Raw genomic sequence first — 25,314 nt, forward strand, 5'->3', positions numbered from 1 at the left:
CCATCCCGTATTCCCAATTCCTCCGCCGGATCTGCTCCCAGGAGGACCAGTTCCACCACAGAACACACCAGATGGCCTCCTTCTTTACAGACAATTTCCTTTCCCACGTGGTTAAAGATGCCCTCCAACGCATCTCGTCTACATCCTGCACCTCCGCCCTCAGACCCCACCCCTCCAACCGTAACAAGGACAGAACGCCCCTGGTGCTCACCTTCCACCCTACCAACCTTCGCATAAACCAAATCATCCGCCGACATTTCCGCCACCTCCAAAAAGACCCCACCACCAGGGATATATTTCCCTCCCCAGCCCTTTCCGCCTTCCGCAAAGACCGTTCCCTCCGTGACTACCTGGTCAGGTCCATGCCCCCCTACAACCCACCCTCCAATCCTGGCACTTTCCCCTGCCACCACAGGAACTGTAAAACCTGCGCCCACACCTCCTCCCTCACCTCTATCCAAGGCCCTAAAGGAGCCTTCCACATCCATCAAAGTTTTACCTGCACATCCACCAATATCATTTATTGTATCCGTTGCTCCCGATGTGGTCTCCTCTACATTGGGGAGACTGGGCACCTCCTAGCAGAGCACTTTAGGGAACATCTCCAGGACACCCGCACCAATCAACCACACCGCCCCGTGGCCCAACATTTCAACTCCCCCTCCCACTCTGCCGATGACATGGAGGTCCTGAGCCTCCTTCACTGCCACTCCCTCACCACCAGACGCCTGGAGGAAGAACGCCTCATCTTCCGCCTCGGAACACTTCAACCCCAGGGCATCAATGTGGACTTCAACAGTTTCCTCATTTCCCCTTCATCCACCTCACCCTAGTTCTAAACTTCCAGCTCAGCACTGTCCCCATGACTTGTCCTACCTGCCGATCTCCTTTTCCACCTCTCCACTCCACCCTCTCCTTCCTGACCTATCACCTTCATCCCCTCCCCCACTCACCCATTGTACTCTATGCTACTTTCTCCCCACCCCCCCACCATCCTCTAGCTTATCTCTCCACACTTCAGGCTCACTGCCTTTATTCCTGATTTCGGGCTTTTGCCTGAAATGTCAATTTCGAAACTACCTGGATGCTGCCTGAACTGCTGTGCTCTTCCAGCACCACTAATCCAGAATCTGGTTTCCAGCATCTGCAGTCATTGTTTTTACCAGCACAGACTTGACAGACTGACTGGCACTTCCTTTGTGCTAACCATTCTATGGTTCTAAGTGGAACACAAAGTGGAAGTCTTGTTATAATGGTTTGAATAAATGTGATGATACAGTGGCTTTAAGAGGTGTATTTTGCTCTTTTTGAAAAAATGTTTTAAGTCTGAGCTGCTGAGCTGACTATTTGAATCCAACAAAGTGAACAGCTTGTGAAGCTTTGGGTTTTTAAGTTGTTACAATAGAAGCAGCTTGAATGGTTGGGGTCGAGATCCTGCAGAACCAGAATTTTTTCTAGTTTTAGTTTTCAGCAGCATTTGTTGCTGGGGTCTTGAAGCAGGATTTGGAAGCTACAGTGCATCTCTCCCTGCTATTCTTGAGTTTTATATTTATGTCTTTCCTCCTGGGCTGCGAGAATTGCATGTGAGACAATCTAATTTACTGTATTGAATTTGCCTTTAACAGGGGTGTGTTTGTATTTATGGGATGTTACTATATTGGGACAGTTTATTAGTAGTTGATATATATTACTTTAAGCATTTTCATAGAGTTAAGTCAATTTTTATTTTATGTGCATTTTAATTACAGTGTATTAATAAAGTGTATTTTGTTTTGATCAACTGAATTGCAACTAGAACACAATCCCTTACACTTGCCTTTAAAATAAGAAAACGCCAGGGTCTACACTCTTTATATATTTTGAGGGAGTTTGATCTGGTCCATAAGTCGTTGAAAGTTCATTTTGAGCCAAATGATACTGAAATTCCAAACATTGACTCAGCCTCACAGTTGCCAGGAAGGACTTGGGCAGAAGGCTTCAAGTCATCTCGATATTTAGCAAGAGAAAATGTCTGTTCATCTAATGTGCATTGAATGTAGGGTTTGGGAGGTCATGTTGCAGCTGTACAGGACATTGGTTAGGCCACTTTTGGAATACTGCATGCAGTTCTGGTCTCCTTGCAATATGAAGGATATTGTGAGACTTGAAGGTCAGAAAGGATTTATAAGAATGTTACCAGGGCTGGATGGTTTGAGTTATAGGAAATGAGGAGTGCAGATGCTAGAGATCAGAGTCAAGAGTATGGTGCTGGAAAAGCACAGCAGGTCAGGCAGCACCTGAGGAGCAGGAGAATCGACATTTCGGGCAAAAGCCCTTCATCAGTAGGCCATTCCTAATGAAGGGCTTATGCCCAAAACGTCGATTCTCCTCCTCCTCGGATGCTGCCTGACCTGCTGTGTTTTTCCAGTACCACACTCTCGGTTTGAGGTATAGGGAGAGGCTGAATAAGCTGGGGCTATTTTCCCTGGAGCATCGAAGGCTGAGGGGTGATCTTATAGAGATTTATAAAATCATGAGGGGCATGAATAAAGTAAACAGACAAGGTCCTTTCTTTGGGGTGAGGGAGTCCAAAACTAGAGAACATAGGTTTAAGGTGAGAAGGGAAAAATCTGAAATAGGACCTAAAGGGCAACTTTTTCACGCAAAGGGTAGTGCGTGTATGGAATGTGCTGCCAGAGGAAATAGTGGAGGCTGGTACAATTGCAACAATTAAAAGGCATATGGATGGTTATCTGAAGGGTTTAGAGGAATATGGGCCAAGTGCTGGCCCATATCTGGTCAGCGTGGATATTTGGACTGAAGGTTCTGGTTCCGTGCTGTACATCTCTATGACTCTAAGCAGTACCATAAACTGGAAACAGTGGAGTACTTGCAAGAGATAGAGAATTAGAAAATGATGTCATTAGCATATGTATCCCACGTGGTATGACTTTGGATAAAGTATAAATGCTTCAGGGTTTTCATAGGGTAGGAGTGGGAAGCAAATATTTTCTAAGCTATTTGTGACTGGGTAAATAAGAATGTAACCAGGCAAGAATATTTTCACCCATTACCATAATCATTCAATGAGAAAATCTAGCACCATCTTTCTGAATAATTGACTAAAATATGATGTCAAAATTCAAAAAGGATCTGCAAATCTGATCAGAACTCACCAGGTATCCAGTGAAATAATTCTACAAAGCATAAAAGGCTGAATTCTTAAATCTTTTTCCTCTGATGAACAAGACAAAAAATATCACAAGCAGTGAAAATGGGCATTTATTTGTAACAATCAAAAAATTAATTCACTCACCATCCTTCAATTGCCAATGCTAGGTATACCATATTAATGGCAAATACATGGAATAAATGAATCACATTTAAGAGTCAGTTTTATTATTTCATTAAGTAATTAAGGAACCAGACTCATGTTGAAATCTTCATATTTATTACACAGGAGAAATCAGACAATTTTTTTTTACAAAATATATATTTTAATACATCAATTAAGGTACAGGGAATTTAGAATTTGCATTGCTTATTCAGAGTTATACACAAAGATAATGTTTAGTTTGGGTATCTGAATGTGCCTAACTAATTGCCAATTCGTCTTACATTGCAAAGTAGATAGTATAAATACTTAACAGCCAGAGAGATATTGCTTTGGTAAGAATCACCTGCAACTCGCAGAAACAATGATGGCATGCTGCCACTGACCAGTGTATTCTGTAAAAAGTATGGCACTGCTCAATAATGTATTGTTTAAACACCAACCTGTAGAAACTTCGACCTAAGTAAATCCAATAATATCATTGTATGGAATCAATATTATGGATAATATGCAAATCGCCAATTTGTTGCTGACTGGTTTTCACCAAAAATATTTCCTAATTTGTGTATACTTTTACAAGCACTTTTCTGTCTTTTAGGATTGGTGTGCAAACAAGTTGGATACTGATCTGATGAAAAGTCCACCTATAATAGGAAGCAGAATTTAAATTATTTTGAATGGGATAAAGGCTGAGTGACTAAAAAATGCAGTGAATATGATTTAGGAGTCTGATTGTGATTACAGCAAACAAAAGATTTGAACTCCTTTAGGATTTAGTGGTGTTCTTAGGTGATGATTGACATCTCTTCTTTGTCTCTGCTCTCGGATAGAGAACTGACGACTGCCCCCAAGAACTGCCGAAAAGCTGTGCGCACTTGTTCTGGATCATCCTCTAGGTTTGAATGGATCAAAGTCAATTTGTTCAGGTGCTGGGCTAACAAGAAATGCAATATCGTTAGGAATAGAAACAAAATTCCTGCATTTGGTTACTTTTTCATCCTGCCATGCTCACCACAGCACCTTCCTGACCATTAATATTCTGTGGAACAGCCACCAATGGTGGAACACCTAGATCTGGGATGTTCAAGATTGGAGTTAGAGGGGTGCAAGTATCTCAAAGGATTATGGGGCAGAAAGAAAATGCAGTGGTAGGGAAGGGTGAAGACATGGAGAGATTTGAAAATCAGAATTGTCAGTTTTAAAATTGGGGAGAGAATGCAGAAGGAGCAAGTCTGGAAACTGAAGAGGCACTGGCCAATTTTTCTCCTTAAATGGAAGGGTGGTGCAAGAAGAATGGAAAATTGTGAATGCTACATCCTGGTTCAAATAAAAAGGTATAAAACTAAGCCCAGCAACTGCAGTCTAGTCAGTTTAATCTGACATGGGCGCTTTTAGTAAAAATAATCCAAGAATGATAATTTGGACAATCGGTGAGTTAATGCAGGAAAGTTCACAGATTTGTTAAAGACAAATTGCAACTAATTTAGAATATCTTGATAAGGTTACAATTTTGTTCACTGTTGCCATTGATGTACTGCACAGTGACTTCCAAAAGACATTTGATAAAATGTCACATCATAGGCTTGTCAACAAACATAGAACATAGAACATAGAAGAATACAGCGCAGTACAGGCCCTTCAGCCCTCGATGTTGCGCCGATCAAAGCCCACCTAACCTACACTAACCCACTATCCTCCATATACCTATCCAATGCCCGCTTAAATACCCATAAAGAGGGAGAGTCCACTACTGCTACTGGCAGGGCATTCCAAAGTTGAAGCCTATTGAATAAAACAAAATTGACTGAATGAGAGGAGACAATTTTTTCCAGACTGGGGTAAGTTTGCAGTGGAGTTCATCCCCATGGGTCAGTACAAAGGCGGTGCTTTTCTTGATCTGTATAGATTGCTTAGATTTGGGTGTTCGGGGCGCAATTCCAGAATTTGCAGATAATACTAAACTTGGAAGTATTGTGAATTTCAAAAGACCATAGTTTGGGTTAAATCGGCAAAAGTGGCAGATGATAATGCAGAGAAATGTGTAGAGATCTAGTTTGGTAGAAAAAGTGAGAGTTGGTAGGAGATGAAGGAAGATAGAGACCCAGTGAGCATATGTGCACAAATTATTAAAGATGGCTAGGCAGACTGAGCGAGTGATTAATAAGACACATCTTTTAGGATTGGTTTGTGTGCAAACTACTTGGATACTAATCTGATGAAACATGCACTTGTAATGGGAAGCAGAATTCAAATTATTTTAAATAGGAAAAAGACTGAGTGACGAATAAAAATGCAGTGAACGTGATTTAGGCCAAGAATTAGAATATAGAACTGTACAGCACAGGAACAGGATCTTCAGCCCATTGTGTGTATCACCAAAAATAAACAGAACAGAACATCACAGGAACAGGCCAACTAAGCCATTCTAAACTGATCCCATTTCTCTCCACATGGTCCACAGCTCTCTATTCCCTATCTCCTTATAAATGTCTCAAACTTGGCTTACAAATCTGCTTCTAATATCTCCCCTTACAGCATGTTCCAGGCACAGCTACATGACTTGCCAACTTTTATACTCAATACCCTGACTGATGAAGTCATGATTTGGAGATGATGGTGCTGGACTGGGATGTACAAAGTTAAAAATCACACAACACCAGGTTATAGTCCAACAGGTTTAATTGGAAGCACACTAGCTTTCTGAGCGACGCTCCTTCATCAGGTGATAGTGGAGGGCTCAATCGTAATTTGCAGTGTGATAGCTAGACAATATGTTGAAGGTGTTGGCCCCCTGTGTTCTCTGTCTGTGCCATGATATTTAGAATCAATCAAGTTCTAGCTATCACCATTGTTAACAGCTAACCCGAGAATGCAACTTTAAAAAAAAAGGGTTTTGTGATTTACACATGAAAGAATGCTCCTTCTGCATTCTCTCCCCAATTTTAAAACTGTATTCTAACAGATGAAAGGCTTAACAGACAAACAATTTTTCAATGTATAATTTCAGTTACATCACACTGTAAATTTTTGCTATAAATTCTGTGTTACGATCGAGCCCTCCACTATCACCTGATGAAGGAGCGTCGCTCCGAAAGCTAGTGTGCTTCCAATTAAACCTGTTGGACTATAACCTGGTGTTGTGTGATTTTTAACTCTGACTGATGAAGGCTAGGATACCATATGGTTTATTTACTATCTTCTCAGCTATGGACTTACTCCCCAAGATCCCTCTGTATATCAATGCTCCTAAGGGTCCTGCTTTCCTCTTGCATTTGACTTCCCAAAATGGATCACTTCACTCTCCATATTAAACTCTTTCTGCCATTTCTCCGCCCAGCTTTCACAAAGTGATCATGCTGTATCCTCCAATAACGTTGCTCACTATTCACAACTCCATCTAATTTTGTGTTGCTTACAAAATTATTGATCAGACCATTCATATTTGAATCCAAATCTATATATTTCAAACAACAGAGGACCCAGCACTGATCCTTGTGGTCACAGAACTCCAGTCAGAAAAATACCCATCCACAACTACCATCAGTTTTCTATGACCAAACCAATTTTGTTATACACCTTACTAACTCACCACAAATTCCATGCAATTCAATCTTCTGGACCAACTGACCATGAGGGACGTTTTCACATGCTTTAGTAAAGTCAATGTAGACAACATCCACTGTCCTACCCTCAATCATCATTGTCATTTTATTAAAAAATGTCAATCAAATTTGAGAGACTGATTCTCTCCAATATGAACATTCTCCAAATACAAACAAATCCTGTCCCCAAGAATCTTCTCCAATAACTTCCCTACCACTGATTAATAATTTCAGGATGAATCCTGTTGCCCTTAAACAAAGAAACAACTGGCTATTCCCCAGTCTTCTGTGACCTCGCCTGTGGCTAAAGAGGATACAAAGATCTCTGTCGAGGTCCCAGCAATCTCCTCCCTTGCTTCCTTCAGTATCCGAGGATAGAGGATAGGTCCTATCAGGCCCAAGGGATTCATCAACATTAATGTTTTTCAAAACACTCAACAGCTCATCTTCTTTAATATTGACATGGCCAGAGTCAACATACCGTCATTTATGTCCTTCTCCTTGGTGAATACTGATGCGAAGTACTCTTTAATGCACCTCCCCTGGCTCCAGGTATAAATTCCCTTCTTTGTCCTGGAATGGATCTACCCTTTTCCTAGTTACTCTCTTGCTCCTCATATATGTGTTAAATGCCTTGTGCTTAATCCTACTTGCCATGGATATTTTAATGACCCCTTCTAGCTCTCCTAATTTCCTGTTTAAGTTCTTTCTTGCTTCCTTTATACACAAAGGCCTTGTCTGATTTCAGTTTACTAAATCTTACATATGTTTCCTTTATCTTTTTGACTAAACTTTCAACCTCTCGTCATTCAAGGTTCCTGAATTTTGCCATCCTTATCTTTTATCGTCATAGAAATAGATGATCCCGTGCTCTGATCAACTGGCCTTTAAAAGATTCCCATATTGTTTCCGTGCTGTATATCTCTGTGACTCTATATGTCAGATGTGGAATTAGCCTCAGACAGCTGCTTCCAATCTAATTTCAGGTCCTGCCTAATAATGTTGTAATTTACCTTCCCCTAATTTAGTACATTCAGTTGTATACTTATCCATAACTACCTTAAATTTATGGGATTATGATCCATGCTCCCAAAATGCTCCCCCACTGAAACTCTGACCACCTCACCAAGCTCGTGTCCCAGTACAAGGTCGAATATGGCGCCTTCCTGAGTTGAACTATTGTTTCCGGAAACTCTCCTAACAAATTCTACCCTATCTAAGCATCTGGCACTATGGCAGTCCCAATCAATATTGAGGAAGTTATAAACATTCAGTACAACGATTGTTGTTTTTGCATCTTTCCATGATCTGCTCACACATCTCTTACTCTACCTCTCGCTGGCTATTGGGAGACCTGATGTATAATCGCACCATAGTGATTGGACCTTTCTCATTCCCAGGTTGTATCCATATGGCCTCGCTGATTAAGCATCTCTTAGTCCAAGCTACTGGAACATCTAAACCGTGGAATGATGAGCTGTCAGTCTTGCCCCTCTCGCAACCAAGTTCCTGATTAGTGTATAATTACCACATCGTAATCCCATGTACTAATCCAAGTTCTAAGCTCATCTACTTTATCTGTTATACTCCTGGAATGCAAATAAATGCACTTCAAACTGCTAGTCGCACCACGTTCTTTAGCCTATCACAAGAAAGTGAGCACTGCAGATGCTGAAGATCAGAGTCGAAAAGTGTGTGCTGGAAAAGCACAGTAGGTCAGGCAGCATCATAGGAGTCGATGTTTTGAGCATGAGCTCTTCATCAGGAATGAGGGGGTGGCCCAAGGGGGCTAAGAGGACGGTAGCTGGGAATGCGATAGGTCGATTGGCGGGGGGGGGGGGGGGGGGGGTGGCGATGGCGATAGGTTGGAGGGGAGAGTGGAGCGAAAAGATGGACAGGTAGGACAGTTCAAGAGGGCAGGGCAGAGTTGGAAATTGGATCTGGGATAAGGTGGGGGGAGGGGAAATGAGGAACTGGTGAAATCAACATTGATTTTGTGTGTTTGGAGGGTCCCAAAGAGGAAGATGAGGCGTTCTTCCTCTAGGTGTCGGGTGGCTCTAGTTTGGTGGTGGAGGAGGCCCAGGACTTGCATGTCCTTGGCAGATTGGGAGGGGGAGTTAAAGTGTTCGGCCACAGGGCAATAAGGCTGTTTAGTGCATGTATCCCAGAGATGTTCTCTGAAACATTCCGCAAGTTGATATCCAACTTGCCCTGGAAGAGATCGCAATGTTCCAGATATCTAAAGCCCTCCCTCTTATACCAACTGTTCAGCCATACATTCAACGGTGTTACCTTCCTATTTCTGGCAACACTAGCATGCAGCACAGGGAGTAATCCTGAGATTGCAATCCTGAAATTCCTGTTTTTCAACTTTCCTTCAGGACCTCATCTCTCTTTCTATGTCATTAGTACCAATTAGACCACATTTGGCTGCTCAGTCTCCCCTTTCAGAATATTCTTTACTCGCTCAGAGACATCCTTGACCCTGGCATCAAGGTGATAACATAAAACTCTGGAGTCTTACACACAACCATAGAAATACCCATCAGTGCCTGATATAGGATCCGCTATCACTACCACTGCTACTATACTTCAATCGTCCTTACTGTATGACACAGTAATTGTGGTGCCACTGATCTGGCTGCTGCTGTTGCGATCCCTAGAGAGCTCATTAAAGTCCTTTGGGGAAGGAAATCTGCTTTCCTCATCTGGTCTGGTCTAGATGTGACTCCAGACCCACAGTAGTGTGGTTGACTCTCAAACTGCCCTCTGAAATGACCTAACAAGTCACTCAGTTGAATCAGTTATTACGAAGTCAACAAAGAAATAAAATTGGTATTGACCTAGGCACCAGAGAAGATATTGCAGAAACAGCCCTTTGATCCTGCAAAGTCATTCTTACTAACATCTGGGGGATAGTTCCAAAATTGTAAGAGCTATCTCACACACTAGTCAAGCAACAATCTGACATTGTCACAAAATCATACCTTACAATGTCCCAGATACACTTCAGACTTTTCTCACTGACTGGGCAGATCAAGCAGAAGTGGCAGCACAGTGGTATTCAGTCAGGAGGAAATTGCCCTGGGAGTCCACAGCATTGACTCTGGACTCCATGAGGTCTCATGGCTTCAGGTTAAACATGGGCAAGGAAACCTCCTGGTGGTTATCATGTACTGTTCTCGCTTGGCTGATGAATCAGTACTCCTCCATTGAACAACACTTGGAGGAAGCATTGAAGGTGGCAAGGGTGCAAATTGTGCTAAAAGTGGGTTGTTTCTACGTCCACCATCAAGAGTGGATCGACAGCAGCACTACTGATCAAGCCGGTCGAGTCCTAATGGATGTAGCAACTAGACTGGATCTGTGGCACATGGTGAGGGGACCAACAATAATGGAAAAACATACTTGGCCCCATTCCTACCAATTTGTATATGACATTATCTACGAGAGAGACCATTGCACATTCGATGTGGAGACGAAGCCCTGCCCTCATGCTGAGAATACCCTTCATCTTGTTTTGTGGTGCTATCACCTTGCTAAATGGTACAGATTTTGGAACAGATCTAGCAAATCAAGACTGGGCACAATCTAGCACCATCTGCAACTTCATGGCCTGGCATATCTCTCATTCAACTCTGATTCAATGAAGAGTGCAGCACCAGCTATATCTAAAAATGAGGTGCCAACCTGATGAAGTTACCAAGCAGGACTACTTACATGCCAAAACAACACAGACAGAGCTCGCTGACAATTAAACATCTCAGCTGAGGAGGTGGCTCCACAAATATCGCCATCCTCAATGATGGAAAAGCCCAACACATAAGTGCAAAAGATAAGGCTGAAGCATTTGCAACAATCTTCAGCCAGAAGTGCCAATTGGATGATCCATCTCAGTCTCCTCCAATGGTCCCCTTTCTTAGATTCCAATCTTTAGTCAATTTGATTAACTACACATGATATCAAGGTTGAAGGCACTGGATATGGGCCCTGACAGCATTCTGGCAATAGCACTGAAGACTTGTGCTCCAGAACTTGCTGCTCCCCTGTCAAGTTCTTTCAGTACAGTTACAACACTGGCATCTACCCATGAACATGGAAAATTGCCTGGATAAGTCTTGTACACAAAACAAAAAAAAATTCTCACATGTACCCCCATTATTTGCCTGTATTCCGGCACTCAACCCATTCCCATTTGGCACCCAACGTATTTGGCATCCTACCCCTACCCCTTGGCATTCTACCATCCCAATTCCCTAACATCACACATATCATATGTATTTTGGCGGTGTGGAGCGACAGGGATCTTGGGTTCCACGTCCCCCATCGATCCCTCAAAGTTGCCACCCAAGTTGATAGGGTTGCTAAGAAGGTGTATGGTGTTGGCTTTCATTAGCAGAGAGACTGAGTTTAAGAGCTGCGAGGTTATGCTGCAGCTTTATAAAGCCCTGGTAGGACCACACTTGGAATATTGTGTTCAGTCCTGGTCACCTGGAAGGATGTGGAAGCTTTAGAGTGGGTGCAGAGGAGATTTACCAGGATGCTGTCTAGACTGGAGGGCAAGAATTATGAAGAAACGTTGAAGGCTTTTCTCATTGGAGTGAAGAAGTATGAGAGATGGCTTGATAGAGGTGTACAAAAAGATGTGACGCATTGGTAGAGTGGATAGCCATAGACTTTTTCCCAGGTTGGAAATGGCTATCATGGGGGGGGGTATAATTTTAATGTGATTGGAGGAACATTTAGGAAAGATGTCAGAGGTAGGTTCTTACATAGAGTGGTGGGTGCATGGAATGCACTGCCGGCAATGGTAGCATAGTCAGATACACTAGGGACATTTACATGAATGACAGTGAAATGAAGGGTATGAAGATTAGTTTGATCCTAAGAGTAGGATAAAAGGTCTAAGAGAAAGTGAGGACTGCAGATGCTGGAAATCAGAGTCGAGAGTGTGGTGCTGTAAAAGCACAGCAGGTCAGGCAGCATCCGAGGAGCAGAAGAATCGACATTTCAGGCATAAGTCCTTCATCAGGAATGCCTGACCTGCTGTGCTTTTCCAACACCACATTCCCGACTAGGATAAAAGGTCAGCACAACATCAAGGGCCGAAGGGCCTACACTGTGATATACTGTTCTATGTATTTACCATTCCACATCAGCTATCAAGGTGGCTGGTGAGGACTTTTAAATTTTAGAAAATAGTAGCTAACTGTTGTGAAGAGGGGGCATGATTTGTCTTTCCCTGACAGTTGTGCACAATGAAATAATTGTTGGAATGGAAATACAACTCCACATTTCTGAAAGAACCTTAATTGGTGTTGCCTTTCAGAAACACAGAGCTCTCTTTACTCAAAGAGTGGTAGATTTTCTCAGAAGCATAGTTCTGAGAGATGACAATAATCTTACCAGAAACAATTGATAAAGGAGCAATTGCGTTTTTTCTGTTCACTGGGGTCTGCAAAGCATTAGAGTAGGAGTTTGTGCGAGAATGCAAATTCTTGGAAAATTTTCCAAAATGTTTTAGATTGAGAAATTCAGCTGCAGTAGGACACCAGTGAGACTCAGGCATAGGTTTCAGATTATTATCCTCCCTTGGCTAGAGAGGTGGTGGGCAGTGTGATATTTTAGACTAGTAAAGTCCTGGATCAGAACCCTTTTTGATATGAAGAAGCATGCGTATCAAAGAGCTTAAATCAAGATTTATCACATTGTTTTCTGCTCTGAGTATTTTTTCCCCAAGCAACAAGAACTTTCAGCGATACAATAACTTTCATATTCATAACACTTTAAGGCACACAAGGTTATTGGAAAGAACAGAAATTCTAAACTACAGAAGAGACATTAGGGGAGGTGATTGAAGCCTGAGTGAAAATGTTGTTTTAAGAAGGTTTTTCAAAGCAAAGTAGACAGACAAAGAATCACAAAGGTCTCAAAAGTCAATTGTAAGAAGACAAACGAACATGACTTAGAGGCAGAAGTGGAACCTTCCTGACCAATGTGTCCATAGATCTGTGGGGTGAGAATTGGCCTGTAGACAGTCACATGAAAATCCACGACAAAACACTTATCGTTGAGCGGACATCATCCTCAAATTGACAGCCAATGACAACATCAACGCCTTTACAATGAACACCAAACTGCAATTTGCCTTGCTTAATGATTGTAGATGTAACTACAAACTGTGTCCCTTGTACACTTATACACATTTATAGGTCTTACACAATTTCAAAAATACTATGTTATTATTACTATCAAAGTGAATAACATCACACTTTCCCACATTGTTCCCAATTTGCCACATTGTTTTCAATTCACTTAACCTTTCCATATCTCTTTGCAGCCTATGTCCTCTTCACAACTTGTATTCCCACCTAGATTTGTATAGTCAGCAGAAATAGTCAAAGAAACAGACAGTAATTTTGTTTAGAGTCACAGAAATATACAGCACGGAAACAGACCCTTCGGTCCACCTCGTCCATGCTGACCAGATATCCTAATCTAGTCCCATTTGCCAGCACTTGGCCCATATCCCTCTAAACCCCTCCTATTCATATACCAGTCCAGATGCCTTTTAAATGTTGTAATTGTACCAGCCTCTACTACTTCCTCTGGCAGCTCGTTCCATACATGCACCAGCCTGCTCACAGTGCACTCTCAGTCCTGTTGCTATGGGTTCACAATTATAGATTCAGCGGGTTCTCCCAAATTAGGTCAAAATCTGAAATCCCAGACAATATGCTGACAGCAGTTAGTAACATTTCCATGGGTCTCTTGCGGATTCTGCCAGCTCTACCTTTCAAACCCAGTGGATTTCCTGTCTACTCAGAGCACAACCCTGAAAGTATTTTAATCTTGCATAAAACTCTGATTTAGCCTCAACTGGAGAGAGAGTGCGTGTGTGTGTGTGTGTGTGTGTGTGTGTGTGTGAGAGTGAGAGAGAGAGAGAGAGAGAGAGAGACAAAGAGAAATGGAGAGAGAGACAAAGAGAAATGGAGAGAGAGAGAATGTCATTTCTATGTACACACTGGAGAAGTTGAGATTGTTTACCTTCAAAAAGTTGCAAGGACAAAACCTTGAGTGGTCTCCATCACTCCCACTGGACTCAATGCCACCTCTACCTCCATTAAGTCTGCCAAACCCTCCTCAACCTCCCTCAGCACTCACTCCTTGCCTGGCATCCTAACCCCTTAAACAACTGTCACTTATCCCACACTTGTTCACCCTTGCACAGAAACTGAAGTGCCCAAAGTGGTTTAATATCATAGAATACAGCAACTATTGCTGTGACAAAGGTTTGTTATACCCTGACTGTCCTGAACTTCATGGAAACAGCAAGATTTCAGATATACTAGATTTAGATTGTATTGTCATGTGTACTCAAGTAAAGAGTACAGGAGTACACTGAAAACTACAAAATTGCCATTCTCCGGCACCATCTTAGTATACAAAAGACAGAATTAAAAACCAAAACAGAAATAAAAGGAACAGGTAAAAGAAAAAGAAACATCCTGATCACTCCCCCGCCTCCATCATAAGTTCTCGCCATCAGAAATACAAAGCCATCAAGCCTACCCAGTCTGCAAACACTTAGGTGCCCTCACACACCACCGCAGCCAGAATGCTGCTAAAGGATTAGGGATTGGAGTTGTTAGTGAGAAATATAGAGTTCTGTCCTAATACAAAAATAAAGGAGCAGAGTAGCAATCATGCCTCAGATAATCTGCCCCCCCCTCTTTGTTTAAGGGAAACTAGAAATGACGTGTTTTTTTTTCAATGTTAAAGTTTTAGCAGTAGTGTCAAGAGTTATAGAATCATTCCTCTACAAGTTCTATTTAATATCAAAGGTTTTTGATTGTTGATTGGAGAGCAATGTGTCATTTAGCTGTTGTCAAGAGTAATGTCATTCCTTCACACTTACCAAGATTGGGCCGCCCTTTGCCAGCTGCTGAGTTGGGTTTATGGTGAGCAACTAGAAGACACTGAGAGTCATGCAACCGTGGCTGCTGCACAAAGGAAGAATAGAACATCTCGATTTCCTTCAGGTGGCTGGGTACATCAACATTAAACACAATGACAACTCCATTGGAATCTTTCATTAAAGCTGGCCAGCAAGTCTCAAACCTTCAGAGAGGAAACAAACAACTTCACAAACTTAACTTAATTCTTATAGTAAATAAGAGAGGAAATGCATGCACACAGATTATAAACCATCAATGTGTCAGATCTACTACATATTCAAGTATATCTCCAGTTACAGATTAATCAATTAGCAATTTCATTTTCAGAATAGTTGAAGAAGCTGTTTATGGAGTTTGATTCACATTCTCATTGTCTCATATCTGTTTGGTGAATTACATGAAATATACAGACACAAACAGGCCATTCACCCTGTCAAGTCTGTGCTGGCATTTACCTCCACAAAGGTCAGTGCTTATCTAAATTGAGACTGGATAATCATTGAAAGACAAAGAAAGAAGGGTTATGCAAATCGTCAGATGAGAAAGGATAGAAGGAATCTCTAATGGAACATAAATATGGGCTGGTTCAGCTGAACCACTGTGCCTGTGCTGTAACTTCTCTGTAATTCTATATGTTGTAATGATCCCAATTGATGTTATTAATGGTCTAGTTAGATCACAGACTGAAATATGGCTTGAAAGATTCTATGGTTTTAATTTAATTTGGCAATCTTTCACTGAAACACAAGCATGAAATGATGCAGATCTGGTTTTAACAACAAAACATATGTATATTACATAAAAGAGAAAGATAAAATTGAAGAAACCAAGTTATTTTCATGAAACATAATTTGAAAGATTTTGAAACAGTAAAAATTCCACTTAACAACAGCACCCTTCTTTGGTCCTCAAACACCAAAGAGAATTTCCTTTCCAATCATATCTATAGGTTTGACATGAATTTTCCTTTCAATTCCTGGTCTTGGTAGTCTATAAGCCCCTTCTTCAAATATTCATATAACAGAGTTTAGACGCTCCCAGCTTAAAATACCCCTTTCGAGGTTCTAACTAAATGTTTCGTCTGGAAATAACAGTGAGGTAACTTATTTCCTAACTCTTCTAAACTAACTGCTTTCTCTAGGAGAAACTCTTCATGTACCTTACTTCAAACAGGACTTCTGCAAACTGAAATATAAATACTTTGCAAGCTATGGTGATTTCCCCTAATGAAACAAAACATCAATTCCTGTTTCTAACTGAAAGCAGGTTAATGCCTTCACTCATAAAACTCTCCCAACAGAAACAAGTTCCCTTTTCACCCCCCCCCCCCCCCAGGAACTCTCTCATATACCGGTTTAACTGCAACCTAGGAAGGTGAGAGGTGATCTCATTTATTGTACCAGATTGTGAAGAGATTTTACAGGGTGGACATGGATCCCCCCCATGCTGGAGAACCGAGAACATGGTCTGAGGATATGGGGACGATCACTTGGGACTGACAAACTTCTTTACACAAAATCTTCTGAATGTTTGAAATTTTGAATGCTCTGAAGCTTGTGGACACTCATTTGATGAGCATATTACTTACTTCTGATCACCAGAGCAGTCCCAGAGTTCCACTTCACAACCAATATTTTTCCCATTGGCAATCACATTTGGACATTCATACTCTAGAATCCTAGAAGATGAGATTGTTTGCCAAGCATGAATAAAGTCAATTTACACACAATTTAAAATACATAAAATGATATTCAAAATTACCTCAGGCTGACAGGTCCAGCTGAAGTACATGTAACACATTCATCAGGACGAATATTTCCTCATTTATTCTGTTTTATTGCAAACCTTAATTATTTCTTTCTTTTCATTCTTTCATGTAACGCTGGCGTTGCCAACATTTGTAGCCCATCCCTAATGTAGCCCACAGTAATGCTTGAAACCAATAAAGGCAAGAAACTTTGTTACTGTAGGACTAAAAGCCCTTTGTTGAACCTTAAGGTGCTACACTACATTAAAGGCGCAATCTAAATACAGGTTGGGAGGTTAGCTCAGTTGGCTGGTTCAGATTAATGCCAACAGCACAGATTCAATTTCTGTTCCTGCTGAAGTAGACGTTGGACCTCTCCACTCCTGCTCCACAAGTTGAGTACAAACCAATAGCAAACTACTACTAACAAAACAGTTCAGGGTGAATCATCGGCAGCCAATGAGTCAAGGACCTACTGTCAGCACATACGGAATGGAATAAATACATATCGTGAACACATTAAAATTACCTTTCAATGACATTACCTGGGTTTAGTTCTTGTAACAGGATGTGAAAGAACAGGTGGGAAGATGATTGACTTATTTCCCGGGAAAAGGGAATCTAAATTAAGGAGAAAATTTGCCTCAAATCTGAGGAAACAGCACCTAACCTAAATTAGGGAGGAGGAGGAGAATTTGTCTTTTAAGACTGGGAGCATAACCATGTCAAGTGCACCAATAGGGAAAGCATAGAATCAAAAACAGCTAGAACTGACTGACCAAGACAGGCATGCAAAAATTAAAAATTACAAAGCTGCTGTGCCTACCATAGTTTCACCAGAAAGTGCAATATGTACAAAACTTTAAATTGCCCAATCAACTGAAAATGTGTATGCACCATGAATATGAATATGCATCATGATTGCTGTTTGTCTCTCCCGTGTTGTTTTGGGGAAAGTGGAGGCTCATCAGGTTGTTTGTTGATACACAGAATCATAGAGTCCCTACAGTGTGGAAACAGACCCATTCCCCTATTATTCTACATTTATCCCTGGCTAATTCACCTAACCTACACATCCCAGAACACTATGGGTAATTTTTGCATGGTTAATTCACCTAACGTGCACATCTTTAGATTGAGAGGGGAAACTGGAGCACCCGGAGGAAACCCATGCAGACATGGGGAGACTGTGCAAATTCCACAGAGTCAGTTGCCTCACAGTTAGTTCTACACAATTAGGAAAGAGATGAGAAGCAATTTCCTGGCTCAGAGGGTCGTGGATTTCTGGAATTGGAGTCATACAGTACAAAAACAGACCCTTTGATCCAATTCATCACACTGACCAGATATTCCAATCTGACCTAGTCCCATTTGCCAACATTTGGCCCATATCCCGCTAAACCCGTTCATATATCCATCCAGATGCTTTTTAAATATCGTAATTGTATCCACTTCCACCATGTTCTCTGCCAGCTCCTTCCTTACACACATTATCCTCTGCATGCAAAGGTTATCACAGGTCCTTTTTAAAATTTTCCCTTCTCGCCTTAAACCTATGCCCTCAAGTTTTGGACTTCCCTACCCTGGGAAAAGACCTTGACTACCCATCCTATCTATGCCCCTCATGATTTCATAAACCTCTATAAGGTCACTGCTCAGCCCTCAATGCTCCAGCGGGAAAAAAGCCCCAGCGTATTCAGCCTTTGCCTATAACTCAAAGCCTCCAGACCCAGCAACATCTTTGTAAATCTTTTTTGTACCCTCTCAGGTTTCACAACATCCTTCTTAAATAATGGTACCACATTAGCCAACCTTCGGTCCTGGCACCTTACCTGCAGCTGTTAGTGATACAAATATCTCTGCTAGGGGCCCAGCAATCCCTTCCCTCACTCCCCACAGTGTTCTTGTCAAGACATCACTATTGATTTCCACAAGTTCCCTTCTGCATCCTTCCCCACAGTGAATACTGATGCAAAATATTTGTTTTGTATCTGAACCATCTCCTGTGGATCTGCACACAGACTACCACATGGATTTTGAAGGGCCCTATTCTCTCCCTAGTTACTCTTTTGTCCTTAATTGTACTTATAGAATCTTTTTACATTCTCCTTAAGGTTGCAGTTGTACAGGATGTTGGTGAGGCTGTACTTGGAGTATTGTGTTCAGTTTGGTCACCTCAGTACAGGAAGGATGTTATTAAACTGGAAAGAATGCAGAAGAAATTTACAAGGACGTTTCCAGGACCCCAGGGTCTGAGTTATAGGAGAGGTTGGACAAGCTAGGACTTTTTTTTCTTACATCATAGGAAACTGAGGAGGATAATACATAAGTGTATAAGATTATGATTGGCATAGATAGGGTGAATGCACTCAGTCTTTTTCCCAGGGTTGGGGAATCAAGGACTAGAGGGCATCAGTTTAAGGTTAGAAAGGAAAGAACAAAAGGGAACCTAAGAGGCACAATGTTTTTACATAGAGTGGTATGCATATGGAATGAGCTGCCAGGAAGTGGTTGAGGCCGGTACATTAACAATAATTAAACAGCATTTGGACAAATACATGTTTAGGAAGGGTTTAGAAGGATATGGACCAAGTGCAGGGAAATTGTGTTAGAGTCGGTAGACATTTTGGTCAGCATGGACCAATTTGGGCCAAAGGGCCTGTCTCCATGTTGTAGGACTGTATGACTCTATAACTCCATTTGCCAAGGCAATCTCATGACTCCTTTTAGCTCTCCTGATTTCTCTCTTATGTATACTCCGATTGCCCTTATACTCCGAGGTATTCACTTGATCCCAGTTGTCTATACCTGACATATGCCACCTCCTTTTTCTTGACTAGAGCCTCAATTTCTCCAATCATCCAGCATTCCCTACACCTACCAGCCATGCCCTTCACACTAATGGGAACATACTATCTCTGAATTCTCCTTATCTCATTTTTAAAGGCCTTCCAATTCCCAAATGTCCTTTTTCCTGTGTCTAGCCTCCTGGAATCAACTCTTGAAAGTTCCTGGCTAATACCGTTAGGATTAGCCTTTCTTCAATTTAGAACTTTAGCTTTTTGATCAGTTCTATCCTTTTAAAATTAATAGAATTATGAGCACCCGTCCCAAAGTGCTCCCCCACTGACACCACAGTTACTTGCCCTGTCTTATTTACGAACAGAAAGTCAAGTATTGCTCCTTCTCTAGTAGGTACATTGACATATTGAATAAGAGAGTTTTACGTAAACACTTTAAAAAATTCCTCCCTATCCAATTCTTTAAAGCAGCCGGCTCTGAAGGCTGGGTTGTTAAGTATACTGAAGGCTGAGATGGACAGAATTTTGAACAGTGAGGGGTATCAAGAGTTATGAAGAAAAGTAGTTAAGAGTTATCAGATCTGCTATGATCTCATTACTATTTCTTCGCTTTACGGTCTTATAATCATCACAGGAATGTCTAATCTATGTTTGTCAGATACCTGTTTCACAATGACCATTAGATGGCAGCTTGGAGCAGGAGATTTTCTGTTCCTCACCACCCCTGATCTCAGTAACCAACGAGTGGCACAGTGGTTAGCACTACTGCCTCACAACGCCAGTGACCTGGATTCAATTCCCGCCTCAGGCAACTGGAGTTTGCACGTTCTCCCCGTGTCTGCGTGGGTTTCCTCTGGGTGCTCTGGTTTCCTCCCACAATCCAAAAGTGTGCAGGTTAGGTGAATTGGCCATGCTAAATTGCCGGTAGTGTTAGGTGAAGGGGTAAATGTAGGGGAATGGGTCTGGATGGGCTGCTCTTCGGAGGGTCGGTGTGGACTTGTTGGGCCGAAGGGCTTGTTTCCACACTATAAGTAATCTAAATCAATCTGTTTGCCACCTGTGCTATAAACTGCAAACTTCAACAGTCTCAAGGTGCTGTGGTTCAGCGGACTTTGCCGAACAGAATGTGTAATAAGATGGTAAATATCTGCTGTCAATGCAGCAATCTGGTTTTATAGAAGATGGTCAGACAGGAAATGCCATTTTAAACTAAATTACTCACAGACCTGACACCTTGTGTTGGACTGTAATCACCACCAATGGCTTCAGTTGCATCTGACAGAAAATTGGCCAGAACAGTTTTTCCACTCTGCAAGTGAGAAATTTAAGAGTTTGTATAAGTGTGCAGCAACCTGACTGGAAGTTATTTTGGATGACTGCAGTAGCAACACAGTGTTAACAGAAATCTAGCCTAGGGCTGACTATACTTTTCTGCTTAATGAACCCCCACTTCCTGGCTACATCTTTAACTGTTTGTCGATTAAGGCCATCGCAATAACAGTCTAGTTCTCATCACCAAATGCCCTAGGCAGAGTCCCTAATCCTCTGGCACATTTCTCTTTGAGCATCTCACCTTGCTCTACTTCTCTCACCTCCCAATTAAAATCCTCCCAAATACGAGAACTATAGGTTTACTGCTTTCTTCCACAGTTTCTGCATTCAGCCTCTGTCACTACCTTGCAAAAGAACTAGCCCCCAAATCACATACTTTGGTCTTTTAAATCACCAACAATTTAGCCTTTGGTGATTCTCCACTGACCACATTTTTACAGCTATTAATTTACTACCTCACACTCACTTATGCAAGTTTGCCATTTAGAAAATTAGAATACAATCAAGTCAACATGGTTTGCCAAAGGGAAATTGTTTTAATAATTCAGTAGAATTCCTTAAATATGTAACAAAAAGGGGAACAAGTAGATGTCATGTATGGACAATTTCAAGGCTTGGACTGATAAGTGGCAAGTAACATTTGTGCCACACAAATGTCAGGCAATGACCATCTCCAAGAAATCAGAATGTAATCATTTCAACTTGATGTTCAATGGCATTACTATTGCTATAAACACTTTCTGTGCAGGGGACAATTTTAAACTTTTCAGACGATATTAAGCTTGGAAGCATCTAATCTATGAAGAAAACATAGAACTCCAAAAGAATATAGAGAAAAGGACACGAATGAAGGCTGAGGAAAGGTTTATGCCCAAAACGTCGATTCTCCCTCTCCTCGGATGCTGCTTGACCTGCTGTGCTTTTCCAGCACCACACTCTTGGCTCTGATCTCCAACATCTGCAGTCCTCACTTTCTCCTATATATCAGCACAGATCATTTAAGAGTGACAGCTGGGGTGAGCAGTTAATAAAACATACAGTATCCTGGGCTTTATTAATAGGGATATAGAGTATAGAGTATAAGACTCGGTTTTATCTCAGCTGGAGTACCGTGTACAGTTTTAGTGGCACATTACAGGAAGGATGTGAACTCATTAGAGAGCGTGCAGAAGAGATTTACAAGAACGCTTCCATGTATGAGGAACTTCAGTTACGAGGAGAGATTGGAGAGGGTGGAGAGTGCATAGAAGTTTTCAAAACATGAGAGGGCTGGATAGAGAAGGTAGGGAGAATTTACTCCAGCTCATAAAAGGATCAAGAATGATGGGACACAGATTTAAAGTATTTGGCAAAATAAGTAAATAAAGATGAGGGAAAAATAAAATCTTTAACACACAATAGGTTGTGTGGGTCTTGAATACATTCCTTGGAAGTATAGTGGATACAGGTTCAACTGAGCCATTTAAGAGGGTGTTAGTTGAGTATTCAAATAGAGATCATGTGTAAGGTTATTCAGAAACGAGAAGAATGGTAGTAAGTCATGATGCTTATTTGGAAAGCTGGTGCAAACATGATGGGCCAGCTGGCCTCTTTCTGCACAATAAAACCTCTGTGATTCCCCCACTATCAATATGCTGGGAATAAACATTGACCAGAAACTGATCTGGGGACTAGGCATATAAATACTGTGGCAACAAAAGCAGATCAGAAGCTCGGAATCCTGAAACATCCTGACTCTCCATCTACAAAATACAAGTCAGGAGTGTGATGGAAATTCCCTAGTTGTCTGGATAAATGCAGCTCAAACAACATTCAAGAAGCTTGATATCATCCAGGTCAAAGCAGCCCACTTGACTGACACCCAACTTCTGCATTCACTCCACCACCAATGCTCAGTAGCAGCAGTATACAATATCTTGAAGATGGAATACAGCAAATCACCAAGGCTTGTTCAACAGCACGTTCCAAACCCACAAATTCTACCACACAGAACTGACTAACTATTAGCAAATGAACTGCTAATGAAATAGACAGACAAAAAGATGGAGATTTTTACATCACAGTCACATGTTATGATGTCATCGAGTGGAGATATGATCAAGAATACAATAGAACACCACCTCTACTGGCTCATCTCTGTGTACCATGGAAGCTCCTTTGTCATAAAAACTTCCATTAGTTAAACAGATTTCCCCTTTCACAAAGCCAATGTTGAAATTGTGATTTTCTAACTATCCTGCTATAATCTCAACAAGTTATTCTAGCAACATCAATGCAACAGATGCTTGACTTACTGACCTACAGTTTCTGGCTTTCCACATCTCTCCTTTCTTGCATACAGGTGTTCCATTTACTATGTTGTCACTTCTCAATTCTGTTCCCATCTTTCCTAGAACTCAATATTTCAAATCCTCCAAACAGATTTCCTGTGCCTATCACAGTGCTGAAATCACGTGTCACAAATATAGGAACGTGCTGTAAACCACTTTTTCTAGGCTTTCTCTACCAGTGTGTATCATTTGACATATTTGACAACAGTAGATTCATTGAGAAAATTCCACACTTCAATTGCAGCTGTACTCCCCAGTTTACCCATTGACATCTCATCAGCGTATTTATTATGATATTTTTTTGAGTGACATCACACCCACAAGCATCGACTCTCACCATCACCATTGCACAATAGCAGCAGTGGATACTACCTTAATGATGCACTGCAGAAATTCATCAAAGATCCTTAGACAGCACCTTCCAAACTCACAACCACTTCCATCTAAAAGGACAAGTGCAGTAGATACACGGGAATACCATCCCCAGCAAACTCTCACATCCCGCCAAGCTACTTTCTATCCTGACTTGGAAATATATCTAGGTAAAAACAATGACTGCAGATGCTGGAAACCAGATTCTGGATTCGTGGTGCTGGAAGAGCACAGCAGTTCAGGCAGCATCCGAGGAGCAGTAAAATCGATGTTTCGGGCAAAAGCCCTTCATCAGGAATACAGGCAGAGAGCCTGAAGGGTGGAGAGATAAGTGAGAGGAGGGTGGGGGTGGGGAGAAAGTAGCATAGAGTACAATAGATGAGTGGAGGAGGGGATGAAGGAGATAGGTCGGGGGGGGGGGTAAGGAGGGTGGAGTGCATAGGCGGAAAAGAAGATAGGCAGGTAGGACAAGTCATGGGGACAGTGCTGAGCTGGAAGTTTGGAACTGGGGTGAGGTGGGGGAAGGGGAAATGAGGAAACAGTTGAAGTCCACATTGATGCCCTGGGGTTGAAGTGTTCTGAGGCGGAAGATGAGGCGTATATCTGTCTTCCTTCAGTGCCACTAGGTCAAAATCCTGGAATTCCCTAAGAGCAGTGCAAGTTGACTTACAGCACACTGACCTACAGCAATGATTGAAGAAGGTAGCTCACCACCACCCTTTCAAGGGCAAATGGGGACAGGTAATAATTTCTGGCCAGCCTGGAGTGCCCATATCCCATGACTGATTTTTGTTTAAAAAGTGCTCTATAATTTTCAACTAAAATCAGACAAATCATCACCTCGTGCAGAGACCCACATACTGACAGAGAGAGAGAATGAGGGGCAGATAGTTCCTGGAAATTCAGATCTATCTAGAATCTATCACAGAAATGTTACGTGCAGAAGGAGGCCATTTGATCCATCATGCATCCACTGAGTCTATTACCTAGTGTCAATCTCCTGCCTTTCCCATATCCCCCGCACATCTTGTTTTTATTTATTCACACATGGGTGAGGGATGGGTGTCGCTCCAGGCCAGCATTTATTATCCATCCCGAATTGCTCCTAATTCAAGATGTTTATTGAATTCAAATTCCACCATCTGCTAAGGCAGGTTTTGAACTGACTGCCCAGAACATTACCAGGGTCTCTGGACGAAGTAGTGATACCACTAGGCCATCACCTCTCTATTTAAATAACCAGTCAGTGCCCTCTTGAATGCCTCAATTCAACTTGTCCTCACCATATTCCCACACAGTGCTTTCTACAGCGCTAACCTCGACTAACAGGCTAAACCCCGTCTCTTTACCTTCTCCGTTGGAGGGATATGGACCAGGAGCAGGTAGAAGTGATTCGATAAGTTTGGCGTCATGTTTGACACAGCATCGTGGGCCGAAAGGGCCTGTTCCTGTGCTGTACTGTTCTATGTTCTCGACAACCCCATCGCCTTCTCTCTCCCTCACACACACTCTGTAACCTACCTCCCCCCCTTCCCTCTTTCCCCCTTCCCCCTTCCCTCTTTCCCCCTTCCCCCTTCCCTCTTTCCCCCTTCCCCCTTCCCTCTTCCCTCTTTCCCCCTTCCCCCTTCCCCCTTTCCCCCTTCCCTCTTTCCCCCTTCCCCCTTCCCTCTTTCCCCCTTCCCCCTTCCCTCTTTCCCCCTTCCCCCTTTCCCCCTTCCCCCCTTCCCCCTTTCCCCCTTCCCTCTTTCCCCCTTTCCTCTTTCCCCCTTCCCCCCTTCCCTCTTTCCCCCTTCCCCCCTTCCCTCTTTCCCCCTTCCCCCCTTCCCTCTTTCCCCCTTTCCTCTTTCCCCCTTCCCCCC

At 42.2% G+C, this 25,314-nt stretch overlaps 1 protein-coding gene across 4 annotated transcripts in view; it reads right to left on the reverse strand.

Moving 5' to 3' along the window:
• Positions 1–3,245: 3,245 nt before the first annotated feature.
• ift22 (intraflagellar transport 22 homolog (Chlamydomonas)) overlaps positions 3,246–25,314 on the reverse strand; it is a 22,838-nt gene continuing 769 nt past the window's right edge. For 2 of the 4 annotated variants that reach the window (XM_072589264.1, XM_072589265.1), the window contains exons 2-5: positions 20,648–20,730; positions 16,462–16,551; positions 14,834–15,036; positions 3,246–4,247 (exon numbers count right to left, since the gene is read on the reverse strand). In XM_072589264.1, coding sequence (XP_072445365.1) covers positions 4,099–4,247; positions 14,834–15,036; positions 16,462–16,551; positions 20,648–20,730 — 525 coding nt within the window. In that variant the 3' untranslated portion in view covers positions 3,246–4,098. Of the gene's footprint in view, positions 4,248–14,833; positions 15,037–16,461; positions 16,552–20,647; positions 20,731–24,804; positions 24,883–25,314 lie in introns of those variants that run through there. The other 2 variants (XM_072589263.1, XM_072589266.1) reach the window with 2 other exon arrangements.

The sequence above is a fragment of the Chiloscyllium punctatum genome, chromosome 19, assembly GCF_047496795.1.
Source record: "Chiloscyllium punctatum isolate Juve2018m chromosome 19, sChiPun1.3, whole genome shotgun sequence".
NCBI lineage: Eukaryota > Metazoa > Chordata > Chondrichthyes > Orectolobiformes > Hemiscylliidae > Chiloscyllium > Chiloscyllium punctatum.